At 49.9% G+C, this 27,058-nt stretch overlaps 1 protein-coding gene, 1 long non-coding RNA gene and 1 pseudogene across 2 annotated transcripts; 2 read left to right on the forward strand and 1 right to left on the reverse strand.

The window, feature by feature from the left end:
* Nucleotides 1–18,701: 18,701 nt before the first annotated feature.
* Nucleotides 18,702–19,517, forward strand: LOC112590252 (uncharacterized). The gene is made up of 3 exons (XR_003114079.1): nt 18,702–18,721; nt 18,957–19,142; nt 19,244–19,517. It is a non-coding gene; the product is annotated as an uncharacterized LOC112590252 (long non-coding RNA).
* Nucleotides 19,518–19,675: 158 nt separating this feature from the next.
* Nucleotides 19,676–22,409, forward strand: LOC112590250 (uncharacterized). The gene is made up of 3 exons (XM_025306195.1): nt 19,676–19,899; nt 20,197–20,321; nt 22,299–22,409. The coding sequence occupies exons 1-3, from the start codon at nt 19,710–19,712 to the stop codon at nt 22,407–22,409; spliced, it is 426 nt and encodes a 141-aa protein (XP_025161980.1). The 5' UTR covers nt 19,676–19,709.
* Nucleotides 22,410–22,492: 83 nt separating this feature from the next.
* LOC112590251 (ATP-dependent RNA helicase abstrakt-like) lies at nt 22,493–25,692 on the reverse strand (annotated as a pseudogene).
* Nucleotides 25,693–27,058: the final 1,366 nt, after the last annotated feature.

Raw genomic sequence — 27,058 nt, forward strand, 5'->3', positions numbered from 1 at the left:
CTCTGGGATAGTTAGTCTGTTGTCGGCTAATACGGGAAAAGTATCGCTTGGAGTATCGCATATATCACTAAGGAAAGGAGTATCGTGCCGATAACGAACGAAAAGGATATCGTTTGCCGGGAGCGAGAGGAGAAGTTTTGGTGGAGTTCCACGCGCCCAGGGAGTTACCGGGGGTGGCTACGTGGCGTAGGAGCGAGCTGTGGAAGGAAAGCGAAGGACCACGCCGCCGGGAGGTTCCCGACTGTGTAAGACCGTCCACTTGTTTTACTATTTCGGTGTCCCGTGCGTACCGTGTCTCGATTTAGTTGTCGGCGAAGAGCAAATCTCGAATTCGCAAGAGCACCCAGCGGAGTGTACCGTATCGAGGGGTCGGACCGTTCCGATTCCCGAAATAATAAAAAGTGAGATAATCGAAACGCGCATTGCTATTCTTGTGTTTTCCCGGTCACTTCCCGGATTCCCGATCGAACCCTCCCGTCTACCGACTCTAAATACCGAGGAACTACCGGTCCCGTCGAATTCGCGTGTCTCGGCCCTTTGGTGGTGTGTCGTTTCGTGTTGGTGATCGGTGCAGCCCGCTGCACCTGGCGCCCAACCACTTTGGTGCAAGTGCGAACGGCCGGGGCGCGTGGACCGACGGCAGTTTGCCGACGGCGAGCAGAAATTACGTCGCATTGTCAATGAATATTTCAAAACTATAGGACGAGTATATAACAGAAAATTTCTGAATTCGACAGCTTTCCATTGTTTAACTTCTTCAATGCATCTTGGCTTCCTAACAAAATCACTTGATGTATTATTTCTAAGTAGAATTAACAAATAGGATATTCTTTTGATCGATCTTGGACTCAGACGTATAGAAAGCGGTCCTTTTAACCATAAAAGTATTAATTTCTTAACAACTCCCAAACATAGAAGATGCATGTAGTCTAATGGCGTGTTTGTTATTAGGTAAAAAGCCAGGAATATTATTTATAATAGAATAACCAGTCTGAAAATTCTTGTAACCATTAATAGCAAATTAAATCGTCAGTTCTCAAAGAATATGATGATGTATTTGGGAAGCAAATTCTACCATTTAAATATATTCCTTTAATTGTACATTTTGTGCAACTGTAGAATCCGGTATGACCTTTTGTATACAAAACAAAGGATTTTGCTGGTGCATCACATATCAAACCATATAATTTAATTTAATCACATTATTATCATAAATATAACCATTGTTTAAAGAAATTAAATCATTTACTAGAGGTTATAGAAAAGTATTAGAATCTTGTGGTCTTTTATCTCCAAAAAATGCACCAACAAGATACACATCTTTATTTATTGAATTTGAACATAAAATAGGCCATAATGAAGCATGTGACGACTTTGACAGAGGAAGACCATCTATGTTTATAAGTAAATTTATATATTTCTCTCCAGATTTTAAAAACATTTGTTTAATTACATTACTCAAAGCGGTATAAAAATATTCCCCGCCACATGCACTTATTACATCAACTTGTCGTGGAGTTCGTAGTAATGTTCGTATATCTTCTGGGAAGTTACATGCAGTATACTGCTGCAAAATTTTTAGCAATGAATTACATGCGTTATGATTAATATTATATGATAAAGCCCATATGGCTATATCATTTTTAAATTTATTATTAATTTATCATCATCATCATCATCATCATCATTGTGAGCTCTGTTATTACTTTCTGTTTTAGGATTGTCAATATCACTATCATGATTATGGTCCATTTGTATGTCAGTGTTAATATCATTTTGATCTTGTACATAATAATTTTCGTTTTCAGAAATTTCAATTTCAGCATTACGTGTTTCACCAATGACATCTTCATTAAACGCATTAATATTTATATCAATAATGTTATCTAAACAATTATCTTTAATAGATCTATTAGTAGTGACTGATTAGTGATTTGTGTACTTAATCCTGCTATATCAATGTTAGTTTCATCTTTAACAATTCTCCTAATATGACGTTTTGAAAAATATAATTTTGGAGCAGATACTTTACGTTTTGATGCGTCAGACATATTGATCACAGTTATATAGGGTGTTTGATAGCTGATCATGCAGAGGAAAGTTGGAGATAGATTGGGTGTAGCCGAGAAGAAAAGTCATGTACCGTAATGTCAAATTGGCAATAGTTATCGAGTTATTAATTAAAACATGTGAGCCAACGAGCGCGTAGAGAGCGGAGGGCGGCCGCAGTAAGCACGAAGAAATTTGATACAGGCGGAGTCAGTGAATGACGGTAGGCAAGCGCGCGCGGCGAGGGCTACGTAAGCGACAAGAGGCGATCGTGCATGATGAGGAGCGAGCGAGTGCGAATGACGAGGAGCGAGCGAGCGCGCGCAGCGAGCTATAAGACAAAAATATGTCATTGCGCCGATCCGTCTTTTCAGAGGCGATAGGAAGTGCTATCATTTCCACACCACCTTGCGGTAGATAGCTTGGTGCGTTTTTTTATAGTGGTTTCCCGGTAGGCCTAATCCACTCTTACAATCTAATGTAAGAATTGTTCGAAGTGCCATCCTCTCTCTCGTATGCAGAGTTCGGCCCTTCGTATAATATTGCGCGTCGCACGGCGTGCCATGTCCGGCGTAATGGTATCGAAGGCCTCAATAATAGCTTCACGTACCTCGTTTTCTGTACCATGACGCTGGTGCTCGATTAGACTTTTTATATGATCCCATATAAAAAAGTCTAATACATTTAAATCTGACGACCGTGCCGGCCAGATGATTGGATCACCACGACCCATCCACTTGTCCGGAAATTGCGCGTTTAGTACCTCCCGTACTTCGCGACAAAAATGAGCCGGTGCTCCGTCATGTTGATAAATCAACTGTGCTCGTATGTTTAACGGCACATTTGCGAGATGTACTGGCAACTCGTTCTCTAAGAATTGTTTATAAATTCTGCCAGTTAAACGCGGCGGGAGGAAATGTGGACCGATCTGGAAATAACAAACAAAAAAGTGTTTCACTTGAACAGTAGGAAAAATTATTTTTTTTCCACTTACCACTTGATTCCCAATTATTCTCGCCCGTACGTTGATGGACCAACGATATTGAAATCCGCCTTCACGGACGACGTGCGGATTTTCATCGGACCAATATAAATTATTGCGACAATTAAGTACGCCGTTTGGTGTAAATGTTGCTTCGTCGGTCCACAAAATAATATCCGGAAACGTATCATTCTGCCGACATTGCGCGAAGAACCCTGATTATATTTTTCAATGATTATTATATTCTCAAATTACCGCGAATATGAAAAGTTAATGACAATACTTTTGCAAAAGTATATCCGTTGTTCCAAATCCCGCGGTAACAGCTGTTGCATCCGCTGGTAATGGTACGGATGCAACTGATCTTCATGTAAAGTGCGATGCACGTTGTATTGCGATAAATTAAGTTCGCGCGCCGCACGACGCACGCTGTTTCCGGGGTTTTCGTAGAAGGCGTCGAGAATCCTTTCCTCGTCTTGAACACGCACTGGCATATCTGGCGCATTATGCACCTCGTTTCACGCAATCTTTGCACAACACGGAAAATTGTTTGATGTCTTGGATAATGTGCACGTCCGGGAAATTACTAGAGTTAGAAGCCTCACCATGTATATTCGAGCTGCGACAAGCGTATTTCGAAAAAGGCGGCAGAAACAATTGACTTTAGATATTTCGAACGTCAATTGTTTCTGCCGAGATTCGTGAACACGAGGTCTTTTTGTGCAGTCACGTATAGTTCTCGCATAGTGACAAACCGACAATGCGATATACTTCACAAGAATACACGGATATGATAGTGGCCTACGGGCTAACAGGTCGAAATGCACGCATCGCGGCTCGAATATACACGGAGCAATTTCTCGGGCGTGCACATTATCCGACAGATCAATTTTCCGTGTTGTGCAAAGATTACGTGAAACGGGGTGTTTAGTGCATAATTCGCCACATATGCCAGTGCGTCGTCTTCAAGACGAGGAAAGGATTCTCGACGCCTTCTATGAAAACCCCGGAAACAGCGTGCGTCGTGCGGCGCGCGAACTAAATTTATCGCAATACAACGTACATCGCACTTTACATGAAGATCAGTTGCATCCGTACCATTACCAGCGGGTGCAACAACTGTTACCGCGGGATTTGGAACAACGGATATACTTTTGCGAAGGTATTGTCATTAACTTTTCATATTCGCGGTAATTTGAGAATATAATAATCATTGAAAAATATAATCAGGGTTCCTCGCGCAATGTCGGCAGAATGACACGTTCCCGGGTATTATTTTGTGGACCGACGAAACAACATTTACACCAAACGGCGTACTTAATTGTCGCAATAATTTATATTGGTCCGATGAAAATCCGCACGTCGTCCGTGAAGGCGGATTTCAATATCGTTGGTCCATCAACGTATGGGCGAGAATAATTGGGAATCAAGTGGTAAGTGGAAAGAAAATAATTTTTCCTACTGTTCAAGTGAAACATTTTTTTGTTTGTTATTTCCAGATCGGTCCACATTTCCTCCCGCCGTGTTCAACTGGCAGAATTTATAAACAATTCTTAGAGAACGAGTTGCCAGTACTTCTCGCAAGTGTGCCGTTAAACATACGAGCACAGTTGATTTATCAACATGACGGAGCACCGGCTCATTTTTGTCGCGAAGTACGGGAGGTACTAAACGCGCAATTTCCGGACAGGTGGATGGGTCGTGGTGATCCAATCATCTGGCCGGCACGGTCGTCAGATTTAAATATATTAGACTTTTTTATATGGGATCATATAAAAAGTCTAATCGAGCACCAGCGTCATGATACAGAAAACGAGGTACGTGAAGCTATTATTGAAGCCTTCGATACCATTACGCCGGACATGGCACGCCATGCGACGCGCAATATTATATGAAGGGCCGAACTCTGCATACGAGAGAGAGGATGGCACTTCGAACAATTCTTACATTAGATTGTAAGAGTGGATTAGGCCTACCGGGAAACCACTATAAAAAAACGCACCAAGCTATCTACCGCAAGGTGGTGTGGAAATGATAGCACATCACTTTCCTATCGCCTCTGAAAAGACGGGTCGGCGCAATGACATTTTTTTCTTATAGCTCGCTGCGCGCGCTCGCTCGCTCCTCGTCGTTCGCACTCGCTCGCTCCTCGTCGTTCGCACTCGCTCGCTCCTCATCGTGCACGATCGCCTCTTGTCGCTTACGTAGCCCTCGCCGCGCGCGCTTGCCTACCGTCATTCACTGACTCCGCCTGTATCAAATTTCTTCGTGCCTACTGCGGCCGCTCTCCGCTCTCTACGCGCTCGTTGGCTCACATGTTTTAATTAATAACTCGATAACTATTGCCAATTTGACATTATGGTACATGCCTTTTCTTCTCGGCTACACCTAATCTATCTCCAACTTTCGTCTGCATGATCAGCTATCAAACACCCTGTATATATAATCAAATATTAGCATTACATACATATAAGTTTAAATATACCAGTATAAACACAAGTATAGTTCTTGACAATGAAATGTATATTTGAATTAAATCTGTAAAAATATATTATATATATAGTTTAAGATAATTTCAATAATTACTAATAAAAGGTGAAAAAACTAACCCAATGTGATTGAAGACACTTTCCTTCTATTGTTGGTTGAATGCCATATATACGTATTGCACTATATGTGGAATACTGTGATTAATTACTTGGTGATATTCTCTAAAATAATAGTACACAAATATTATAGATAATATTTTAAATACTATTAATTTAAATATTTAACACAAAACCGTTATTAATAAATATTGTTTCCAAATAAAATATATAAAGTAAAACAATTGTTTTAAGGTTATTAACCCTCTACGGACAAGATAGATTTTCAGACGTATCTAATAAGTTGGGGTCGGATCCGACCCCATGTTCTTTTGTCCAATTTTCATCTAATCAGTAGAAAATGGGTTAAAAAAGCAGGTGTTAACGTGATTCAACCTGAAGTCACCTATGCAGGGTGAATCTTACTTCAACCTTTTTTTTTTCTTTTTTTTGGTAACGCAGGAGAAATCCATCGTGGATACCCCTTCCCCTTGTGGGGGAGGGGGTTATGTCGGACTCTTACCGACTAAAACCCCTGCGGGATGTCTACCTGTCGGGCCGTTGGGTGGGGAGTTAGGAGACTGCTCCCGCATTCCCTCCCCAACCCCCCGGCCCCAGGGCTCTCCGGGAGCCCCGCGCTCATCAACGTACCGCGCCCTGTCCCACAGATGGAGTCCAGGGCGCGGTCCCCGGTGGGTTGCCCCACCGGTTGGCCTTCTGGTATCACCTATTAGGAGGAAGGGGACATCCACCCCTCCTCCTTACCCCCCTCCTTGCTAGTCAAGGAGGGAGGGTTTTGGGGGAGTGGGCCCGGCCCCCAACCGGGACACCACTCCGCCTTGTCCTACCTGTCCGGACGGAGGCGGGCCCGAGGCGGCCGAGGAGTCTCTGTCCAGTCCCTGTGGACAGGCAGGTCCTCCTCGGCCGACGCCACCTCGGGTCCGCTACCGATTCCCCCTTCTGGCCTCCTTCTGCGAGATGGTCTCCCTGCAGAAGGAGGCCGCTGTGTCCCACACTTCCTCGCTCCCGCACATGGCCATGATCATGCGCGGGAGCGAGAGTTCCCCCCTTCGGCACCTAACCGCCCCCTCGAGGACCCAGCGCTCCCCGTCCCATGCGGAGCATGCGGGCAGGGTGTGGTGCGCCGTGTCCTCGAGGATGGGGCAGTGGTGACATCGAGTGGTGGGCTCCTTTCGTATCCGGTGCAGATACCGACCGAAGCAGCCATGCCCGGTCAGCATCTGCACCAGGTGGAATGTCATTCCACGTCCCCTTCTGCCCGTCATTTCAGACAGGCAGGGGTGGACAGCCGCGGCTGTTGTGGGACCGGACACCTTCGGGTCGGACAATTCGTCCTTCCACTTCCGAAGGTTCCGGCCCCTGGCCTGGAGCTTCAGGCCCTTCAAATCCCTGGCCGTTAGAGCCCCCTCCCCGCGGAGCTCCTTCACCCGCCAATAGAGGATCGACCTCTCCTCAGCAAGGAGCTCCACGGGAGGGACGCCGGTCAGGGTGGTCGCCGCCATGTATGACACGGTCCGATACCCTCGAATCGCCCTGATTAATACTTGCCTCAAGGCCTGCCGAAGGGAGCGTTTCCCCTTCGGCAGACCAAGAGGCTGGGCGCCCATATGGATGCCCCGTATAGGGCGATCGAGAGCGCAGCCGTGACATACAGGCGGCGTGCCATCCATCCTGGGCCCACTTGGGCGCGCATGAGGCTGGCGACCGCCAGGCCCGCCTTGCGCACCCTGGGGGCCAGGTTCCCAAAGTGAGGCCTGAAACTCCAGCGACTGTCCAGCGTCAGGCCGAGATACTTCATCGTCGGCCCGACGCGGACGTGGACGCCATCCACAAGGACCTGAGTCTCCGGAGGCACCCCTCGACCTCTGCCGTAAAAGTATACAGCTTCGGTCTTCTGAGGCGCCACCGATAGGCCCAGGTCCTTTATGGAGCCCACCACCGATACCAGTGCCGCCTCCGCTCGGAGGCGGACTTCCCCCAGCTCTCCCCCCCGGCCGCCACTAATGTGTCATCCGCATAGCAGATGACGTGGCAGCCCGGGGGGAGCGGAGTTCTCAACACCCGGTCGAACGCGATGTTCCACAGCAGGGGGCCCAAGACGGACCCCTGTGGAACACCGCGTTCCATTGTGTGCCGGCCTTGGACCCCACCCTCCACTGGGAAGGCGAGGTCCCTGCCCCCGAAGTAGGCCGAGAGGATACGCCGAAGATAAGTGGGCACACCGTGATGCCCGAGTACCCGTCCTATCTCCGGCCACGGCAAGGTGTTAAAGGCGTTCCTTATATCTAAGGATACTGCCAGCAACACTCCGCCGTTCCTCTCCACGACCGCCTGGGTCAGGCCCCGGAGACACTGGATTGCGTCCCGTTGATCTCCCGGGTCTGAACCGGTGGGTATATTGGCGATCGTGGAGGTTCGGCCCCTCCGAGGACAGGTGCTGGACGAGGCGGTCGGCAATGATGCGTTCAAGCAACTTACCCGCCTCGTCCAGCAGGCATATCGGCCTATAGGTCGACGCACTGCCGGGTGCTTTGCCCTCCTTGGGGAGGAGGACCAGTTTGGCCCTCCTCCACTCTGGGGGGAATACCCCCTCCCTGAGGCACCCGTTCAGTACCTTGCGGGTGGCCGCGAACAGATTTCCCTCGCCGAATGCGAGGGCCCAGACGCGGCCAGAAATCCCGTCGGAGCCAGGGGCCTTGCCCTTGACCCCGAGCCTCTTCCTGGCCCCAGCGAGCTCCTCCGGACTGACCTCCAGGCCCTCGTCCCAGTCTCCCTCCCCCATTTCTGGGGGAGGAATCCTGGGTGGGCCCCCTTCTGCCCTCGGAAAGAGGGCATCCAGGAGCCCATTGAGGGCCTGGTGGTCCAACTGTTCGGTCGGTGGGGACGCCCAAGGGCGAATCTTCCCAATCACCCTTTTATAAGGGCGTCCCCACAGATCGTCGTCCAGGGAGCTCACTAGTTGCTCTCAGGCCGCTCGCTTTGCCTCGGCGATGGCGACTTTTAGGGATTCCCTCGCATTGAGGTAATCCCTTTTTGCCCCTGCGGCATCCCCGTCTTCCCGCTGGGCCCGTGTCAGCTGCCTTCTGGCAGCTTGGCGGAGCACCGGAGCCGCCGTAGCTCCTCGCTCCACCAATACGTGGCCCGGCAGTGACGGGGGCGAGATCGGGGCATCGCGACGTCGCAGCACAACGTCACAATGCCCACTATTTCCCCGGCCCCTTTACAGGGGTCGGGGTCCCGCCCTCCTGGCACCTCTCCCAGGTGCCAGGATGCCATAAGGACAGCCGCCCAAAACCTGTCCGCGTCTAGCCGATTGAGGGCCCATCTCTTGGGGAGAAGGAGCTCCCTCTCCCCTGGGCAGCGGATGAGCACCTGCTCGGGTTTGGGGAGGCGGAGGGTCCACACTATATGTCTGTGATCAGACAGTGTTTCCCCCTCTGCCTCCGCCTCCGCCCCCCCCGGCCGCATGCAGGTGCTCTTTGAGCCCTCGTTCATCAGAACGAGACCCAGTCCCTCCGCCCAGCCGATCACGGTGTTCCCCCGGCGGTCCCGCTGCCGGGGACTAGAGCCCCACCCTTCCGAGTAGGCATTGAAGTCCCCGGCAATTATGACTGGTCGAGGATGGCACCTTCGCACCAACTCCCCGACCCCGTCCAGGACCGCCTTAATCGAGGCAGGACAACCGAGACCGGCTCTGTTTCTGCGGTAGGGAAGATATATCCCCACTACAGTAACAGGCCCCCAATCGACTGCCATGTACGAGAGCCCCGATTCCCTGAATGTACAGAGTGGGGTCCCCGTCGCAGGGTTTGCCACCAAGGCCACCGAGCCGTCCGGACCGCCGAACCAGTTCGCGCTGCGAACCAGGTCGGCGGGATCCAGGTCGGCTCGGTGACCACCGCCAGCCCGGCGCCCAGCTCAGTCATCCACTGCATACAGAGGTCCTGAGCCCGGGCGCCGCGGCCGACGTTGGCCTGTAGGGCCCGGCGTGGTATGAAGGCTAAACCTTGCACGCCTCCTCTGGGCTGCCTACTTCAGTCTCCCCCTGGTCATCTTCCGACGGCTGAGCCGTCTTGGATTCCCCGGGGGGGACTTCGGCCATGGTGGCCCCTTCTGCAAGTACCTCCGCGGAGTGGCGGGGGGTCGCTACCTCTGCGACTCCTTCCTCTCGGGAATATGAGGAGGAATCGGCTGAATGGGGAGATGGGGGTGGCGTTCCCTCCATCTCCCCTCCTTCTACGGTCGTTGGGGGTGGGCCCGTAGGCTTCACCCTCCTCACCTTGGAACTTTGTCCCTCCTCTGTGACTGGTCTTTCGTGTTGCACGTCCCCAGTCAAAAGGTCCAGTTCCGGGTCCGGGTCCTCTCTCCCCTTCCTTTTCCTCCCAACTGCTGTTGGTGGCTCCTCCCTCCATCCTTCCAGGCCCGGTGTCGTCTCCGGCTCTCAGTCGAATTGGATGAGCAGTTGGTCCTCCGTGGTTCCCGCTGGGGTGAGAGCCGGTGTTTCACCACCGCTCGTTCTCTCCTCAGGGTTCCTCTTTGGGGAAGGGGACTCGCTCCCCTCCCTTGGCTGCTCCGGTGTAGGTTAGGCTGGTAACCCGGCGACGTCTCGGGCTCCCGTCGCCTGTGCACCTCCCACTCCCTCCGGTCCTCGCTCCTTCTTTCCTCTCTTCTTCTTCTTCTTCGTTCCTGGGGGGGGGCACAGGCCGGCCCTCCGATCTTATGACCGGAGGGCCTGCCCGCCTCTGCACAGACGGGGCAGTTCACCGCCCGCTGACACCCCCCGGCGCGGTGGCTGGGGGTACCGCAGCGATAACATAGGTCGCTGCGGTCGACGGCGCTGGTGCATCGCTCGCGTACATGCCCCGGTTGCAAGCACCGGAAGCACAACACTGCGCGAGCGGGCAGCGCCGTCACCCCGGCCCGGGTCCACTCAACGTGGACCCGTTCCGCGGCGGTGACTTTCGCGGCCACCGCCAGCGGACACCGCATCACAATTGCGCCCGTTCGCCGCTGGGTGATGTTCATCACTCCCGGGAGGGATATTTCCCCGGGCGAACATCCACCAGCGCGGGCCGTCACCTCATCGGCCCCGGTTATCGCATCCAGGCCGGCTAGTCGCAGTGCTGCGACCTTCACCGGTCTCTGGATGCGAAAACCGGGGCCCATTTCCGCCGCCAGCTTGCGGAGCTACTCCGCAAGCCGGTCGGCGGATGCCCCGACGTTAAGGCCAGGCACCTCAATCAACAGAGCCCCGCTCAGGGCCCAGCGGACCTTCAGGGATGTTCATATCCCCAGGTCCGCCGGGATGATGCGGCGCCTGGCCTCCACCATGAATCTGTGATATTCACCCTCGAGGCATATCACCGTGACGGCCGCCGAGCGCGGCGGGTTTTGTTTGGGCCTGCCCCGTCCCGCTGCTGCTGCCCCCTTTCCTCCAGGTCTGGCCTTTGGAGCGGGGGCCACCGGGCCGGCCGGCCCGTTCGTCCTCATCTCCTCCTTCTTCCTCCTCTGCAGCTCCTTCCGCCCAACCACCTAGGACCATGTCTCCTTTGGTCCTTGGCTGGGCAGAAGCGCCTTCAGTAGAGCCTTCTCGGTCGGATCCCATCCTGCCTCCAGGAGGTCCTTGGCAGCAATGCTCCTTCCTCCTTCCCGGGTCCTCTTCTCCTCTTCTTCTTTCATTAATTTGGCCCTGGCCTTCTTCCTCTTTTTGCTCTCCTTCTTCCTCTCCTTTTTCCCCTGTCCTTTGGGCACCTTGGAGACTGTCCGTTCTTCCTTGGGAGAGGCCTTCCCTTTCTTTTCCTTCCCTGGTCCTACGGGGAGGATGGGTGCCGAAGCCCCCACCGCCATAGCTGCCCCGTCTCCCGGACCGGCAGCTGCAAGGCGGTCGACTACGGCTTTGAGCCGGTTAACCTCCGCCCTGCAGCTACAGTCCGGGAACCGGGCCTCCATGTCGGCGTCCAGCTCCTTCTCCGCTCCTTTCATCTTTTCATTTGTGGGGGGGGGGTCGTTCAACTCCTCCATATTATCATCCAATGATGGGATGTCCGACCCTCCCCCTTCCTTTCCCGCTGCCCCGATGGAGGCGGGAGTGGAGGAAGAGGCCATCCTCCTCCTCTTCTTCCTTACCTTCATCATTCTCCTCTCCCTCTCCTCCCTATTCCTTTCCCCTTCCTCGCTCATCGCAACCGACGACGATCCTCCCGTCAGCTCCGCATAGGTCGGTCTCCTGCGGCCTACTGACGAAGCTGGTGGAGAAGAGGCAACCGCCGGAGGAGCCATAGGAATCGACGAAGCGACTTGTCGCTTCGTCGATTCCAGCTAGCCGCCTATTCTCCACCCTTACCTTTTTCAGCTCCATGCGGAGTTCTTCTGCCTCTTTTTCGGCCAGGGTGATGTCCCCTTCCTTTTCCCTGCTGGCTACCCTGGCCATTAGGGTGGTGAGCACGGCCTCGGAGATCCCTACGACACGATTCAGTGCTCCCACGAAGAGTTGGGAGTTAAACTTGGGAGTTAGACCTTCGTGAGACCATACGAATCGTGCCCAGGGCGCGACCTACCTCCGAGGCCAGCTCACTCACCTTAGCTTCTCTCAGCAGCCCTTTCGCGGCGTTGTCTCGGAAGACCTCTTCCATCGGCCTCCTATCTCCCAGGGACCGGAATATGCCAGCATCTAGAATGGCCTGTATCTCCTTTTCTAGTCTGGCACTTTCCGCCTCTTTCTTCTCTTTTTCCGCCTTCTTCCTCTCCCTAATCCCTACGCCCTTGCCAGTAACTACGGGCCTACCGCGTCCCCTCTGTACCTGCTCAAGCGCTGGGCCGGCGGTGATGGTGCATGAGCCGCTGCTGCTGCTGCCGTTGGAGCTCACCAGCTCCTTGGCCCTCTTCCTCTGTCCTTCCCTCAGTCGGGATATGGGGATTCTCGATCCCTGTGAGAGCAGGACGTCGGAGAGGACCATCGGACCAGCGGTGGTCCGCTCCGGCGTCCCTTCAGCCCTCACAGGCCTCGAGGTCCCCACCTCTCGGCTCCCAGTCTGCTGCTGCTCCTCCTCCTCGTTCTTAGGGAACGTCCTTTCCCCTTTTTGAACTGAGGGGACCGGGTTTGGTGGTAGCCAGTGCCGGACTAGGACCCCCAGGCCCCTGAGGTTTGCAGATCCCACGTTGGGTGGCCGCTCGCATAGACCTACCCGGCGAGCTCACCGCGCCATCTCCACGGTCGGAGGGATGCTTCCCCGAGGGTGGTGGTCGACACTCGCTTTTAGGCAGCACCCCAGCGGCTATTCCACTGGGGCCTGCCTGCTCTTCCTCCCCAGGGGGCGGGGAGGTGGCACCTGCCGGTAGATTTCCTACCACCTCTAAACCCCCTTTCCCTTCCTTATAAAAATCACTCTCCGAAGAGAGTGGTGAGTCCTCGGACGGGTTGCTACACCCGTCCATACGGGACTTTGAGCCCGAAAGCTCGGAGTTTTTTGTTTTTAAAATGGAAATCTTCATTCTGTTCCCACGAGTGCGGCAGGAAGTGGGCGTCGACCCCGGGTAGAGCCCCCGCATTACCCGGGGTAAGGCTAGCTTGTCCCCTGGGTTCGCCAGGTGCCCAGGGTGAGGAACCACTAGCGATAGGTCACGCACCTGCCATTCATCCCATAAGCGTGGCATGCCTCAACCGTAGGATTACGTGGTGTTTTATAGAAGACCCGCCTCGCGGTCTGGCCAATTAAGGCAAGACTCCCGGCCCCAGAGACATGACCTAGGGTTACGGTGTAGGCTAGGGTCTGCCGGGGATGCCCGAGCCCCCTGTACCAGAGTGCCGAAGCACCCTGGCCCCTCGCAATTGTGTCAGGTTATACGTCCTGACAAGTACGGATTTGCAATCAGGGTTTTCGTTCCCCTAGAACGGTTGCCTTCACCCGGCTCACGAGCCCGTTCTGTCCGCGTTGTAGGGTCCTTTGGATCGTATAAGTACGGTCCTCCGGTCCCTGTATGAAACTCGGAGGCAGCTGCCCCTCCGAGAGTGAATAAGGACGCTCTTAGTCTGGCCTCTCAGTATAGATCTCTCCGGCATGGTAGAACCTGCCAGGGGTCGAAACCCCCGCCGGCACAGCTCTGTACATCATGAAGGCACACAAGCCCCACCATCACGTCAAGGTGGCGCCCACGGGGGGGAAAAGGAGACTCTTTCTGGTCCCCTTCCCCACCTAATGCCCAGTAACCTGGCACAGTCGTCGGCCATCCACTCCGAAATGGGCCCCAATGCCCGGCGGCTTTTGCCTGACGGATCAGGTCGCCCGCCACCTGCGGGTTCCCCGTTGCCGACTATCTCCAGCCGTCGAACACCGGGGTACTCCATTTCGGACGGACAACCCCCGACTGTATGCTCCAGATTTCCCGGACACCGGATGTTGTGCCCTTGGTTACATGCTAAATGGTGAGTGGTGAACTTCATCCATCTCGCCCGCAATCCAGGCACCGTAATTGTCATGACATTTTTGGCACGCGCTGGTCGAACTGATTCCGGTCACAGTATTGTCCGCATGCACCCTTTTCAGGGCCGGTCGAGGCGCAGGGGACGCCAGCTGCGGGAGTCTCCCAGCCCTGCAGTAGTGCATACAGGAGGTTTCGTCACCGTCATCGGCGCCACATTGCCGCCCCACACACGCCGGGCCAGCAGAGGCCAGACAGCCTGACCTGGAAGGTCGGCCGCCCTACCTCCGCCCGCCCAGCCCACGCGGGGCGACGCAGCAGCACCGTCTCTACCGGCGGCATACCTCCACGACCCATACGCCCGTAACAGCCGGCCAACTCCTTTCCATGGGAGTAAGACTGGGACACCGATAAATGCATCCCCCAAGTTTCCTCAAGGGATACCCACCCAGCACCCAGAAAAACCCCCCTTCAGAGGCGACCTAAGCTGGTTCATTCGTCACGCTTATCCTCTCCGGCACTGTGACGAAGGTGGCCCCATCCACCACCGTTACAGCCCCATCCCATCGAGGATAGGCGTCTCCAGCCCCCTCCGGTCCCCACCCCCCCACACACACATTCATTCTGGATGGCTAGCCATCCTACACCCAGGAGGAGCCCGCCCCGTCTCCCGAGAGCACCCCCGCCCCCGCCGCCGAGCGACCCCCCCAGGCGCCGCGGGACTTCGTCCTAACGGATCAGTGAGTGCAAGCCCACCGTTGCCGACTATTCTCCGCCCCCCGGCACCCAAAAGACCCCCACCGACGACAGAACCGGGACCCGCGGGGTTCGCCACGCGCTCCACCGGGTGTTGCCATTCGGCAGCGCTCATGTAGAGGAATTAGACCACATGAACTTTGCCTTGTGGACTTCATACGCTCGGCTGTCTCACTAGACTAACGAGGCCACCTCCCCGGATTTGTTCTTTGAGGTTCTTCCTTCTTCCTCGGTGGACAGGGAAACCAGTCTCACAAGTCCGAGCACCCAACCGGTTTGTTCACGAAGTTGCCTCTCCGGTTTGGTCGCCCCGAGGCTTGGCGAGTCCTAAACACCGCCCCGGAACTAACGAGTCCAAACGCCCGACCGGTTTTAATCGGAGTTTTCCTCTCTGGTTTGGTTGCCATGCTGCTACCGAGCCCAAACTCCCGGGTTTTTACTTTGGGTTTTCCTGCCCCTCGTTTGGTGTCTGTTAAACAGACTAACAGGCCCAATCGCCCTGGTTTATTATTCGGGGTTCTTCCTCCCCTAGTATCGGCTGCCTGGACTGCCAGACTCACGAGCCCGAACGCCCGGTTATTGTCAGATTTGTTCTCTGTTGTGGTTGCCCGAAGGCTGTCGAGCCCACACGCCCGGGTTTTTACGTTGGGTTTCCTTCCCCTGGTTCGGTTAGCTGTCTTCTCCAGCGTAACGAGCCCGATCGCCCGGATTTAGCATTGGGGTTCTTTCTCCCCTAATAATAGATTGCTTGCCCACGAAGTCAAGCTCTCGAGCTCTCGCCCGGGTTTGATATCGGAGTTTCCAATCTCCGGAATAGGTTGCACAAGGCTAACGAGCCCACTAGCCCGGGTTTTTACAGTGGGTGTCCTTTCCCTCGTCGGGTTGTTTGGCAACCTCCCAAACTAACGAGTCCGATACCCGGGTTTTCGTGGGTTTTCCATCCCTCGATTTTTACATTGGGTTTTCTTTCCCCTTGTTCGGATGTCTTGGAAAAATAGACTCACGGGCCCGATCGCCCGGGTTTATTAGTCAGGGTTCTTCCTTCCCTCTAGTTCAGGTGTCTGGTCTGCCAGACTCGCGAGCCTGAACGCCCGGTTTGGTTCGAAGTTTTCTCTCCGTTTCGGATGTCTGGACTGCCAGACTCACGAGCCCGAATGCCCGGTTTATGCGGAGTTTTCTCTCCGGTGCTGATGCCCTAAGCTAACGAGCCGCACGCTCGGATTTATTAGTCAAGGTTCTTCCTTCCCTCTAGTTCAGATGTCTGGACAGCCAGACTCACGAGCCCGAACGCCCGGTTTGATCGGAGTTTTCTCTCCGTTTCGGATGTCCGGACCGCCAGACTCACGAGCCCGAACGCCCGGTTTGTGCGGAGTTTTCTCTCCGGTGCAGATGCCTTCAGGCTAACGAGCTGCACACCCGGGTTTGGTATTGGGGTTCTTCCTCCCCTAGCAATAGGTTGCTTGTCCACGTAGACAAGCCCTCGAGCCCTCGCCCGGGTTTGATAACGGAGTTGCCAATCTCCGGAATAGGTTGCACGAGGCTAACGAGCCCACTAACCCGGGTTTTTATAGTGGGTTTTCCTTCCCCTCGTCGGATTGTCTGGCAACCTCCCAGACTAACGAGCCCGATGCCAGGGTTTGGTATTGGAGTTCTTCTTCCCCTTCACTTAGGTTGTTTGCCCACGAAGTCAAGCTCTCGAGCCTTCCGAATTTGATAACAGAGTTTCCAATCTCCGGAATAGGTTGCTCAAGGCTGATGAGCCCACTAGCCCGGGTTTTTGCAGTGGGTTTTCCTTCTCCTCGTCGGATTGTCTGGAAACCTCCCAGACTAACGAGTCCGATACCCGGGTTTTTACAATGGGTTTTCCGTCCCCTCATTGGGTGCCTGGAAAATAGGCTAACGGGTGCCCTCATCGCCACGGGTTTTTATGGGTGTCCTTCCCTTGTTCGGTTGCCTCCCAAAGGCGAGGCTAACGAGCCCAAACGTCCGCGCTGCAGAGTCCTTCGTGCCGCTCGAGAGCAGCCCTCTAGTCCCTTAATGCTTCAAGAGGCAGCTGCCCATCTTCAAGCATGTGTTGGTCGCTTTTAGTAGCCACTCTCCTCGGTTCACCCTTGAACTTGGAATCCTGAGATTCCAAGTCGAGTCCATCCCCTTGGATCATTGTGGCCATCAAGCTTCTGCACCACGACAAGGTGGCGACCATCCGCAGAAGAAAAGGTGTGTGGGGGTCCGAATGGGACCCCCCAACCCCCCCCCGGTGAAGAACCGAGGGGGACCCTACAGCACCCACCCCACGTGGGGTGGGTCTTCCCCCCCAGGGCTCCCTCCTCCTCCGCACCAAAATCGGATTCGGGGGTCTCACCCTTGGCGGGAGGCTAACCCTCCTAGCGCGGTCAGGGGTGTTCCCACAAGGGGTCGGCCCACCCCTGACTGCTCCTACCTGGCCCATGGGTCCCGGTGCGGGGGCCTCTAGCACTTCGAGGCCACTACCGCACCGGCAGATCCCATGGACCTAGGGTGAGGGAGTGGGTGGGGAGAACTACTCGTGCTCATTGCCCCCCCCCACTCCTCCCACCCCGCCTCCGCTAGGAGGGAGACTGAGGCCTCGACCTCCATCGTCATCATCGCCTCGGAAACCCCCTCCGGCCTAACCGCCGGAGGAGGGTCCAGCGCAGTTGGAGCGGCCGACGCTCCACCCACCCCAGGCCCTACCTGATCCGTGGGCGGCGGAGGCTGGATCGCTCCAGCCTCCGTCGCCCCCATCCCTTCCCCATCGGTCCTGCTTGGGCCAGCGACCGGTTGTATCGCCATTTCGGCGGCATCGCCTGGAGGCTGCTGCCGGACATCAGCCGCAGCCCCCCCGCGTGCCGCCTTCTTCTTCTTTCTCCTCCTCTTTCGAGGAGGAGGTACCCCCCTCTCGGGACAGTCCGGGGAACCGCCCTACAGGCTCGGCCACCCATTCGGTGGCCGGCTTCCCTCCTCTCTTTGTCGCACAGGGGGCACCGCACCGCCGCGGTGCACCCCTGTGCCACGTGACCGGCCCCTCCGCACCTAAAGCAGCGGCCTGCCAGACCATTATCGGTCTGGCAGGTCGCTGCCATGTGACCAAAGTGCAAGCACTTATAACACTGGAGGGGCCGGTCCTCCAGTGTCCGTATCTGCGCCCGTCCCCAACCGACTATCAGACCCCCGGCTGCCGCCAGTTTTTGGGCCGGTGTCAGCGGGCACCGGATCCAAACCCCTCTAGTCCCCCGGACGAGCTCCTGATCTCACCGACCTGGAGATCGGTGGACAGCCTGTGGCTTTCAATATCGCGACCCTGACCATCAGTTTGGTCACAGAGTCCTCCTGTCCGACGAGGCGGAGCTCCGTCCTCCTCGTCGGCCTGGAGACCACTGCGTCCCCACACAAGACATGGAGATCCCTAGCCAGGCGGTCGGCTTTACTCTGACCGTCCTGGCCAGGGACCTCCAGGATTACTCCCTCATTTCTGGCCCTTTTTATCTTGAAGCTGCCAGGCTCCAGGCCGACCTCCTGCAGGTCGACCTGAAGCCTGGCTTTAGCCATCACCTCCGTGATGGAGGGACCCCCCGGCAACGCGGTCACTGTTACGACCTTTGACTATATAACTATGGACTGCTAGCAGCTTACTTTTCCACGCAATAAGTGTCTACAAACATCTGCAGCGCCGCCAGTACCAAACACGGCAAATGATGGAACTCGTTGAGCATAACGAATGATAACAAAGTAGACGTATCTAGTAGCTATATATTATACCATATAAGATATATAATAACACGGCAATTACAAACAAGAAAATAATAAATAAAAATGAAATACTGTGTTGTCCATTGGTGCAATAATTCTATTCATAAAGAGAAAAAGACAGGAAGCATGTGGCTTTATTTGCGTAAGTCTCTCTCATGTTACATTACAACAATAACTTATTAAATGGTTAATTTTTAAATAAAGTAAGAAAGCAGTGTCGTATAATATGTGTATACATATAAACACATGAGATTGCAATAATAATACGGCAATTAAAAGTAATGTTTGTACAATTTCATGTGTTTAGACATGTATGAGAATATCATATGAAACAAATATATTACTAGAATAGTTTAAATCTTTATTAATATTTTTAGATTTCCAAAAAATCTGGAACATCGTACAAAATGGGTGAAAGCATTGAAAAATGTGGCCATAAAAACAAATAGCACTGTATGTCAAGAACATTTTAATGAAACCTGTATGTACAAAACTGGATTGTCATAGTTACGCTTGTACGAAGGATCTGTATCATCTATATTTCCACATGTTTCTAATTTAAGGTAATATTACTAAAATTGTTAATACATTTAAACTATAATAATACCACTTTCATACAAACTTTCATACAAACTTTATACAAATAAAAAAAAATTGTTAATAGCATAACAGAAAGTATACACTGTAACGAAAACAATAATGCATCTTCTGAAGTATTGATGGAAGATGAATCAACAATTGGTTCTCATCAAGGACAAACACAAGATGATATGACATATTCAACAAAAACCAATATTGTGGCGTCAAATGATAAATGTTTAATAAGATATCCAGGAGATATTACAACCGAAAAAGTGGCAAACATGTCGTCAAGTAGTTTAAGGAAGTTTAATTATTAAATTATTAAAAAAGATTACTTGCGAAACATGTCTTTATCTTTTTAATGTACAGTTATGAAGTCTACATTCATAGAAAGAAAAAGCTGTGGATATTTACATTATCCACGAGAAGATACATATAAACTCATTGTTGCCGCTGACAAAGTTTTTAATTTTTATAAATTACAGAATAATTTGTATAAGAAAAATGTATGCCAAGAAATAATTATAAAAACAATACGTAATATTGATATGGATAAGATATTTATAAATTTTAACAACCACGTTAATGAGTTAGACGTTTTCGAAAATCACAAATATTATTTAATTAAATTAATTATAGAATGTTATATACAGATTCTTATGAATTATGAAGGGAAATTAATGAGCCAAAATATTGAGTACATCAGACATCAGTTTACAAAAATTATTTTATTCAAAGGTCAGTAATATCTTAACAAATATGGAAAATGTAACGTTTTTTTTTACATTAATAACAAAGTTCTATTTTTATTTATGTTATGTTTAACATATATATGTTATGTGATGCTATGTTTAACATATATATTTTTATTTTTATTTATATATAAATACTAATTGTTATTGTATAATAAAGATTTTCATAACATAAACTATATAACTAATGTAATTTTTATTATATACAGCATATTTTGTGTTCTTTATATTTTCCTTTCCTTATAAATTCATGATCGCAAATATCTTTTTAATGGTAAAACAGGAATGAAAAGTGCGATGATAGTTCTAATAATGGCCGTGTTTGGTACTGGCGGCGCTGCAGATGTTCATAGATGCCCAAAGTCATTGCTAGCAGTCCATAGTTATATAGTCAAAGGTTACGACCGGGTTGCGCGGGGGGTTCTTCATCTGTGGCTTCCTTGGGGAGAGGGGGTCCCTTCTTCGGGGCCCTCTTCCTCCCAGCCTTCCCTCCCTTGGGAAGAGATGCCGCCTTCTTTGCAGCACCTCCACCCTTTGGTAGAGGAGGGTCAGGCCGCGCACCCTTCCCTCCCTTACCCTTCCCCTTGCGGGTGGACACGACTGTCCACCCGCCGCGCCCCTCCCCATCGGCCGTCGGTTGCCGCGGAGAGGGGCGAGAGAGGGTGGCCCCGCTGCCCGCAGCTGCAGCTGCTGGAGAAGGCAAAAGCTTCTCCAGCAGCCGCCCAATGCGGGCGATTTCGGACTTGAGGCCCCGGACTTGCACCTCCAGGGCCCCAAGTCGTCCATCCGGGCCATCCTCCCTCGCCTGCCTCTTATAATCTTCTAATGCCTCCTCTATGCAGAGGAGGCTCTCCCTAAAATCCTCGTTGAGGGCCTCCAAGGGTTTTCCGTACCCCTTGGCAGCCCTCAACGAGGGATTTACTTGGACGGTTCGGACATAATCTATGCCGTCCAGGGCCCTGTCGGCAAGGTCCCTCTCTCTCTCCGCCTCGGCAGCGGGTCTCCGCACGGGCGGAAGGCCCCACTGGTGGCGCCCTGATCGCCCCCCCGAAACTCTCCCCTCCCGCGCGTTTCGGAGTGGAGTCCCCCCAACCGAGGACTCTTCGTCCTCGGATGAGGGAAACTCCTCCCCTGGGAAGAGTTCCTTCCATCTTTGCGTGGCGGATACTACGTCCCTACCCCTACGCGTGCAGGGAGCTGCACTCCCCTCCCCCCGATGGGAACTAACGCCCCCGAGGGGAGGGAAGTGCATCTCTCTGTCCTGCCACAAATGCGTGGCAGATTCCTCCGCCACGCGCTTCCTTTTCTTGGCGCTCTTTGGACCGGCGAAGGCCGAGGGTGGGTTCATCCGACCCACACTCGGCCTCAGCCGGTCCAAGAGTGCCTCCCTTCGGTAGCATATTCAGACGGCGCGCCCGCCTGGCACGCGCCGTCAAGCCCGTAGCTGGATGACGACGGGGGGGTGCCGGGACGATACGTCCCCTCCCGCCGTTCCCCGGCTCCGAGTACCGGGGCGCTTGTCTCCTTACTAGTCATATCTCCATAAATGCAGGAGTTTTACGTGCCCCTGTAACACGGGTGTGATTTCGGGATTTTCCTTCCCTTAGACCGGTTGCCTGCCAAGGCTAACGAGCCCGCTCTGCCCGCGCTGTAGAGTCCTTTGAGCCTCACGAATGAAACCCTCCAAACCCTGGATAAAACCTGGAGGCAGCTGCCCATCCAGGAGTATTATGGACGCTCTTAGTCTGGCCCCTCTGTACAGACCTCTCCGGCATGGTAGAACCTGCCAGGGGTCGAAACCTCCGCCGGCGCAGCTCTGTACTTCATCGGGACACGCAAGCTCCCCCACCACGGCAAGGTGGCGTCCACGGGAGAGAATCTTATTTCAACCTTGTCTGTAGAGGGTTAACTCTGGGATAAGCATAGAATACTATTATAATAGGCATAGAAGCATCACACAAGTACCTATAATTAAATACTAATTTTATCAGAAAGCACTTACCTCTTTCTTTTATTTAACAACCACACACGATCGATGTTCGAATCGCTCACGATACATTCTGAATGGCGGCCTAAGGCTGCGTTCATAAACATGACCCAAGTGCATGTTATGGCGGATTCACACTGTGTCCGATGATGCGACATACAATGGCCGCGTTCAGTAGAACAAAGTGATCAGTGAGCGCTTAGTGATTATTGTCTGTGATTGGAGCATTCTTTTAGATTCTTCATAGACCCAGAAGTATTTACCAATCAAGAGCGAGATTCGGTGGAAAATCTAGTAATGTTGTCCAACTGTTGAGTCTACTGAACGCGGCCGATGGCTGTGTCCCGTAATTCACTGTCAGTACTGAAAATCTATAGTTTATGTCTCATAAACTATAGATGTTCAGTACTGGCAGTGAATTTCGGGACACAGTCATAATACGATATCCAATAGGAGAACAGCTGTCTAATAGAGAATTGAATTCTCCATTGGAAAGCTGCTCTCCGTAGGAAGAACCTTTGATGCGTTCCACTTAACGCTCGCAACAATAGTGGTTGTTATAAATAAATTATGGAATTTTCATTTTGCAGTGTTAATGCAACGTTAATGCAATGTTGCTAAAAGTGTGCTGATATCTTGCGGATTTATGTCTCTGCAATGTTTTTGCAATGTTGCTATGCAATTTGCAACGTTGCAACGTTGCTGCAATGTTGTTGCAATGATCTGTGCTATATGGGAACAGTTGCAAAGCAGCTTTCTCTGCTAAACGCAACCATTGACTGCGTTCAGAAAACACGACAATTACACAACGGTTGAGTAATTCGTCAACGTTATTGGTCTGAATGTAAGGATCTAACATTAAGGACCAATAGTTACTAAGCGCTCAGTGAGCGCTTTGTTTTTTGAACGCAGCCAGTGTTTCGTAAAGTTTTTGTACGTAAGTATATTTTGGATTACGCATTATTGTAAGATTTGAAATTTAATTTGTATCTGTTAATGGTCATTAGGTATGTGACAGGGTCAAAGTGTAGAAGTAGTTAACAATTTAATAATATAAGATGTGACGTTTATTTGCATATTGCTCTGAAAGCAACCTTAGGCATAGAAAGTAACTGTTGATTATAATTTACGATATGTTATTGAAGATTTCTATTTCCTTACAGTTACAGTTGTCAACTTGGTTTGTATTGTTTTAGAGACTATCGACATGACAAAATGAGATATTAAGATAAATTTTACTAATGCGCAATTGGGTCAAATATAATAGAAAAGTACCTTGCAATTAAGACTTTCGAGAGAAGATTGTACACCATGGCCATAATGGTAAAGTAATCTTACAATTAAAAATTTTTCATTTTTTCTCCATTATTACAGAATGTTGTTCTATTCTATCTTTTAGTTTAATTCTGTGATGTGTGCGCAATTGAGAGAAGTTTTAAAAGAATATATTGCTATATTAATTTTGAAACGTACTTTAAATTGCACTATTACTTGATTCTTCTCTTCTATCCTTGTAGGTATATAACACATGTATGTGTTATGTATTTACGAAGAAAACATTCCTTGATTGAATCCTAATTGTTATCCTTGTTTAATAATTGTTGTCCTTGTTTAATCCTTTGTTATGAGTCTTCTTTGCGATTAAAATATATTACATTTGAATAGTTAAAAAAATAAAGGTATGTATGTCTGTGGATTAGGAAAAAAAGTATTTTAGATATTTATTGGTCTAAGCTATTATTATTTGGTTTATATAATCTGCGCTTCTTAATTATTAGTTATTAGTAATATAAAGCCATTATTAGTAATATTAATAAGCAACTACCCAGCAAGCAAATTGAGAGAAAGTTGCACGCAAATTGGCAGCAAATTTGATCAAATGTTGATGCCAAAACCATAGTCATCTGCGGCGTCTTGAGGCTATGGATTTGGCTGCAAATCTTGACGTCAAGCATTTGATGCAAATTTGCAGCAAACAGCACGCAAACCTTGCGCACATAACTTGGCAGCAAGTTGGCGGCAACACCGGAGCAAGGTCTTGAACTCAAGACTTGAGTGCAAGTTGACAGCAAATTCGCAGCAACGCTTGCATTAAATCAGCTGATCTTTTAATGGTACGCATCGCGTATATAATCTTGGTCGTTAGGTTAGAATTGGTATTTCTGAATAAAGAAGTCAGAATTGGTATTTGTGAATATACAATATTAATTTTATTTTGTAAATATATGAGAAACATTTTTAATAAAAATAACGCTTGCGATATGCTTTGCTTGGTCTCTTTCGTGAATGCATTTCTTCGATGAAATGAAGGAGTCCTTGAAGTTGGCGGAGTGCAGGAACTCTTCGCGCTTGTCTATCGATTCTCTGCATAATTATTCCGCAAACATAACGCGAATGTAACAATTTTATTAGATTTTGTTTCTCGTAACATATTTTGTTTTTACAACGCTTTAACATATACTAAAAGATCTTTTATATATGTATATGTATTATATATATATATAAATAATCTTTTGTATATGTTATTGTATATATATACAATAATTATCTAAAAAATATCATAATATTTAATAATCTGCCGCATTGTTAGCTTGCGACGTCCGATATTTGACACTTGCTTATTCTGCATGGCTTCCAATTTCGGACATTCTGTGGTTCTGTGATCGCCGCAATAACTGCAACCGCGTTCGTCTGTAAAATGAAAAGAATATAAATGTCCATAAATGTCCATTTCAAATTTGCAGATGAATTTACAAGTCACAGTGAGATCGAGAATGAACGCTGTTTAATGCCCAAATCACACTAACGTCTATATTTACGATTGTCTCTTGATCAATCAGAAAAATCTCAATCGCCAGTAGCTTTTTTCTAATTAGTCAAGAGACGATCATAAACGCAAATGTAGGCGCAGTCACCAAACGCTAGTGTTCGCTTGTAATTTGAACATCACAAGAAGAAAGCAAATGTATTGCAATTATCATCTTACTTCCCAGATTGAGGTATTTTTCGGTTTCCGAGCAAAGTTTCAACAAGAATGACGGCACTTCCTGCTTCGCCTCCATTAGCAGATATTTGAGATCAAGCAACAGCGATTCATCGTTTGCCTTATTAATGAAAGCCATCGCGATGCCAGTACGTCCGGAACGATCAGTACGTCCTATCCTGTGAACTATATTAAGAGAGATACATTAACATTGAGTTCTTCTGATGCAATAACCTAAATTGTAGATTAAATCACGAAATATCACCGTAATTCTCCACATCATGTGGCATATCATAATTTTATTATTATGTGTTGTACATTAGCAAACTCGAGACCTTTGGACGCAACATCTATCGCAACCAGAACGTCCTTCTGATCTGCGAGAAACGCTTCGACAGAACATGATCTTTTCTCCTGATCTGTAATTGACAATGTTTGTGAATATTATACATACTAGAATAAATAAGAAAATAAATATCATGCTATAGACTTAATTTATCTACATGATGTTTAACTTCGAAATGTTAATACAATTTATTAACAGTCCCAGTGCTTTGAAATACGGCGTACCGATGCCTCCATGTAATGCAACAACTTCCACTCCTTTGATTAGCAGATATTCGTGGATAGCATCCACGTCGCGCTTCTTCTTCGCAAATATTAACACTGACGGCACGGTTTTTTAAGGCATTTCAAAAGTTTAATACCTTCAGCCAATTTTTGTAATTCAGTATGTTGATCTAAAAGAGAGATATTAGACTTTCTTCCCCAGACTTATCCATCGACGTTATCAGCATCATCTTCTTCATTCTCACTACTTGTCTTAAAATGTGCAACGGATATTTTTAACTTAACTGATTCATATTGTCAATCATCATTGTGTTCTTCCTCTTCCTTGTCCCACAAATGCTCTGCGTTCAGTCAGGCAAGATTGTGTTGGCGTCCACGGTTTCCTCTCATACGGTTTCTTTCTTTTATTACACGCAAAAACTCCCGCATCTGCTTCTGGAACTCTGACTTCTCAGGTTTTGCAAATAGTTGTTCTACATACAGCATCTGCAAAAGAAGCACATTTCTTGTTGGATGACAATACTAACTAATCTCTCTTTCTCTCTCTCTCTATGAAGACTGAAAATATTTCTTACCATAGATGGCCTTAACGAGCCGAGTATTATATTAGATGTAGTAAAAAGAAATCCATTATTTTTGCATGAAATTGAAGGCTTTAATTACCATAGTTAGAATGATCCGATTTAGATCAAATATGTGCCGTTTTGTTCGATAACTTGTTGCCATTTTGAAGGTAATTTCATTATGCCTCTCTCATAGCAGCCCTCGTCCCTATTGGCAAAAAATTGAGACAGTCGATTTTCACAAGCCTCTCTTGAAGCGAATTTTTCACCAGCAAAATTGTTCGCCATGGACAGGAACAGATGGTAATCATTTGGTGCCAGGTCCGGACTATAAGGTGGATGCATAAGAACCTCCCAACCAAGCTCCCGGAGCTTCTGGCGAGTCACTATCGATGTGTGTGGCCTGGCGTTGTCCTGATGGAACACAATTCCTCTCCTATTGGCCAAACTGGCCGCTTCTGGGCGATTGCTTCCTTCAGACGGTCCAATTGTTGACAGTACAGTTCCGAGTTAAGAGTTTTGCCGTAGGGGAGCAGCTCATAGTAAGTAATTCCCTGCCAATCCCACCAAAACACACAGCAAAAACCTTCCTGGCCGTCAATCCTGGCTTGGCCACCGTTTCCGCCGGCTCACCGCGATTCGACCACAACCGTTTCGCTTGACGTTGTCGTAAGTGATCCACTTTTCATCACTAGTGACCAACCGCTTCAGAAATGGGTCGATTTTGTTGCGATTCAGCAGCGATTCGCAGATGGAAATTCAGTCCATGAGTTTTTTTTTCGTTAACTCGTGTGGCCACCCATACATCGAGCTTCTTTTTGTATCCAGCCTTATTCAAATGGTTCCAAACGGTTTTTTGTGCAAATCTTTAGCTCTTGGGCAACCGAAACAATGCTTACATGACGTCGACTCGAGCCAATGTCCATGATTTAATCGATTTCGAAATTGGGCCTCCAGATGCGTGGTGCATCTTTTGACATATCGAATATTACTAACCGGAATGCGACGAACACAAAATTTTGCGCGTGATTGGCTGTTACAT

Source organism: Harpegnathos saltator, unplaced genomic scaffold (assembly GCF_003227715.2).
Source record: "Harpegnathos saltator strain DR-91 unplaced genomic scaffold, Hsal_v8.6 scaffold765, whole genome shotgun sequence".
NCBI lineage: Eukaryota > Metazoa > Arthropoda > Insecta > Hymenoptera > Formicidae > Harpegnathos > Harpegnathos saltator.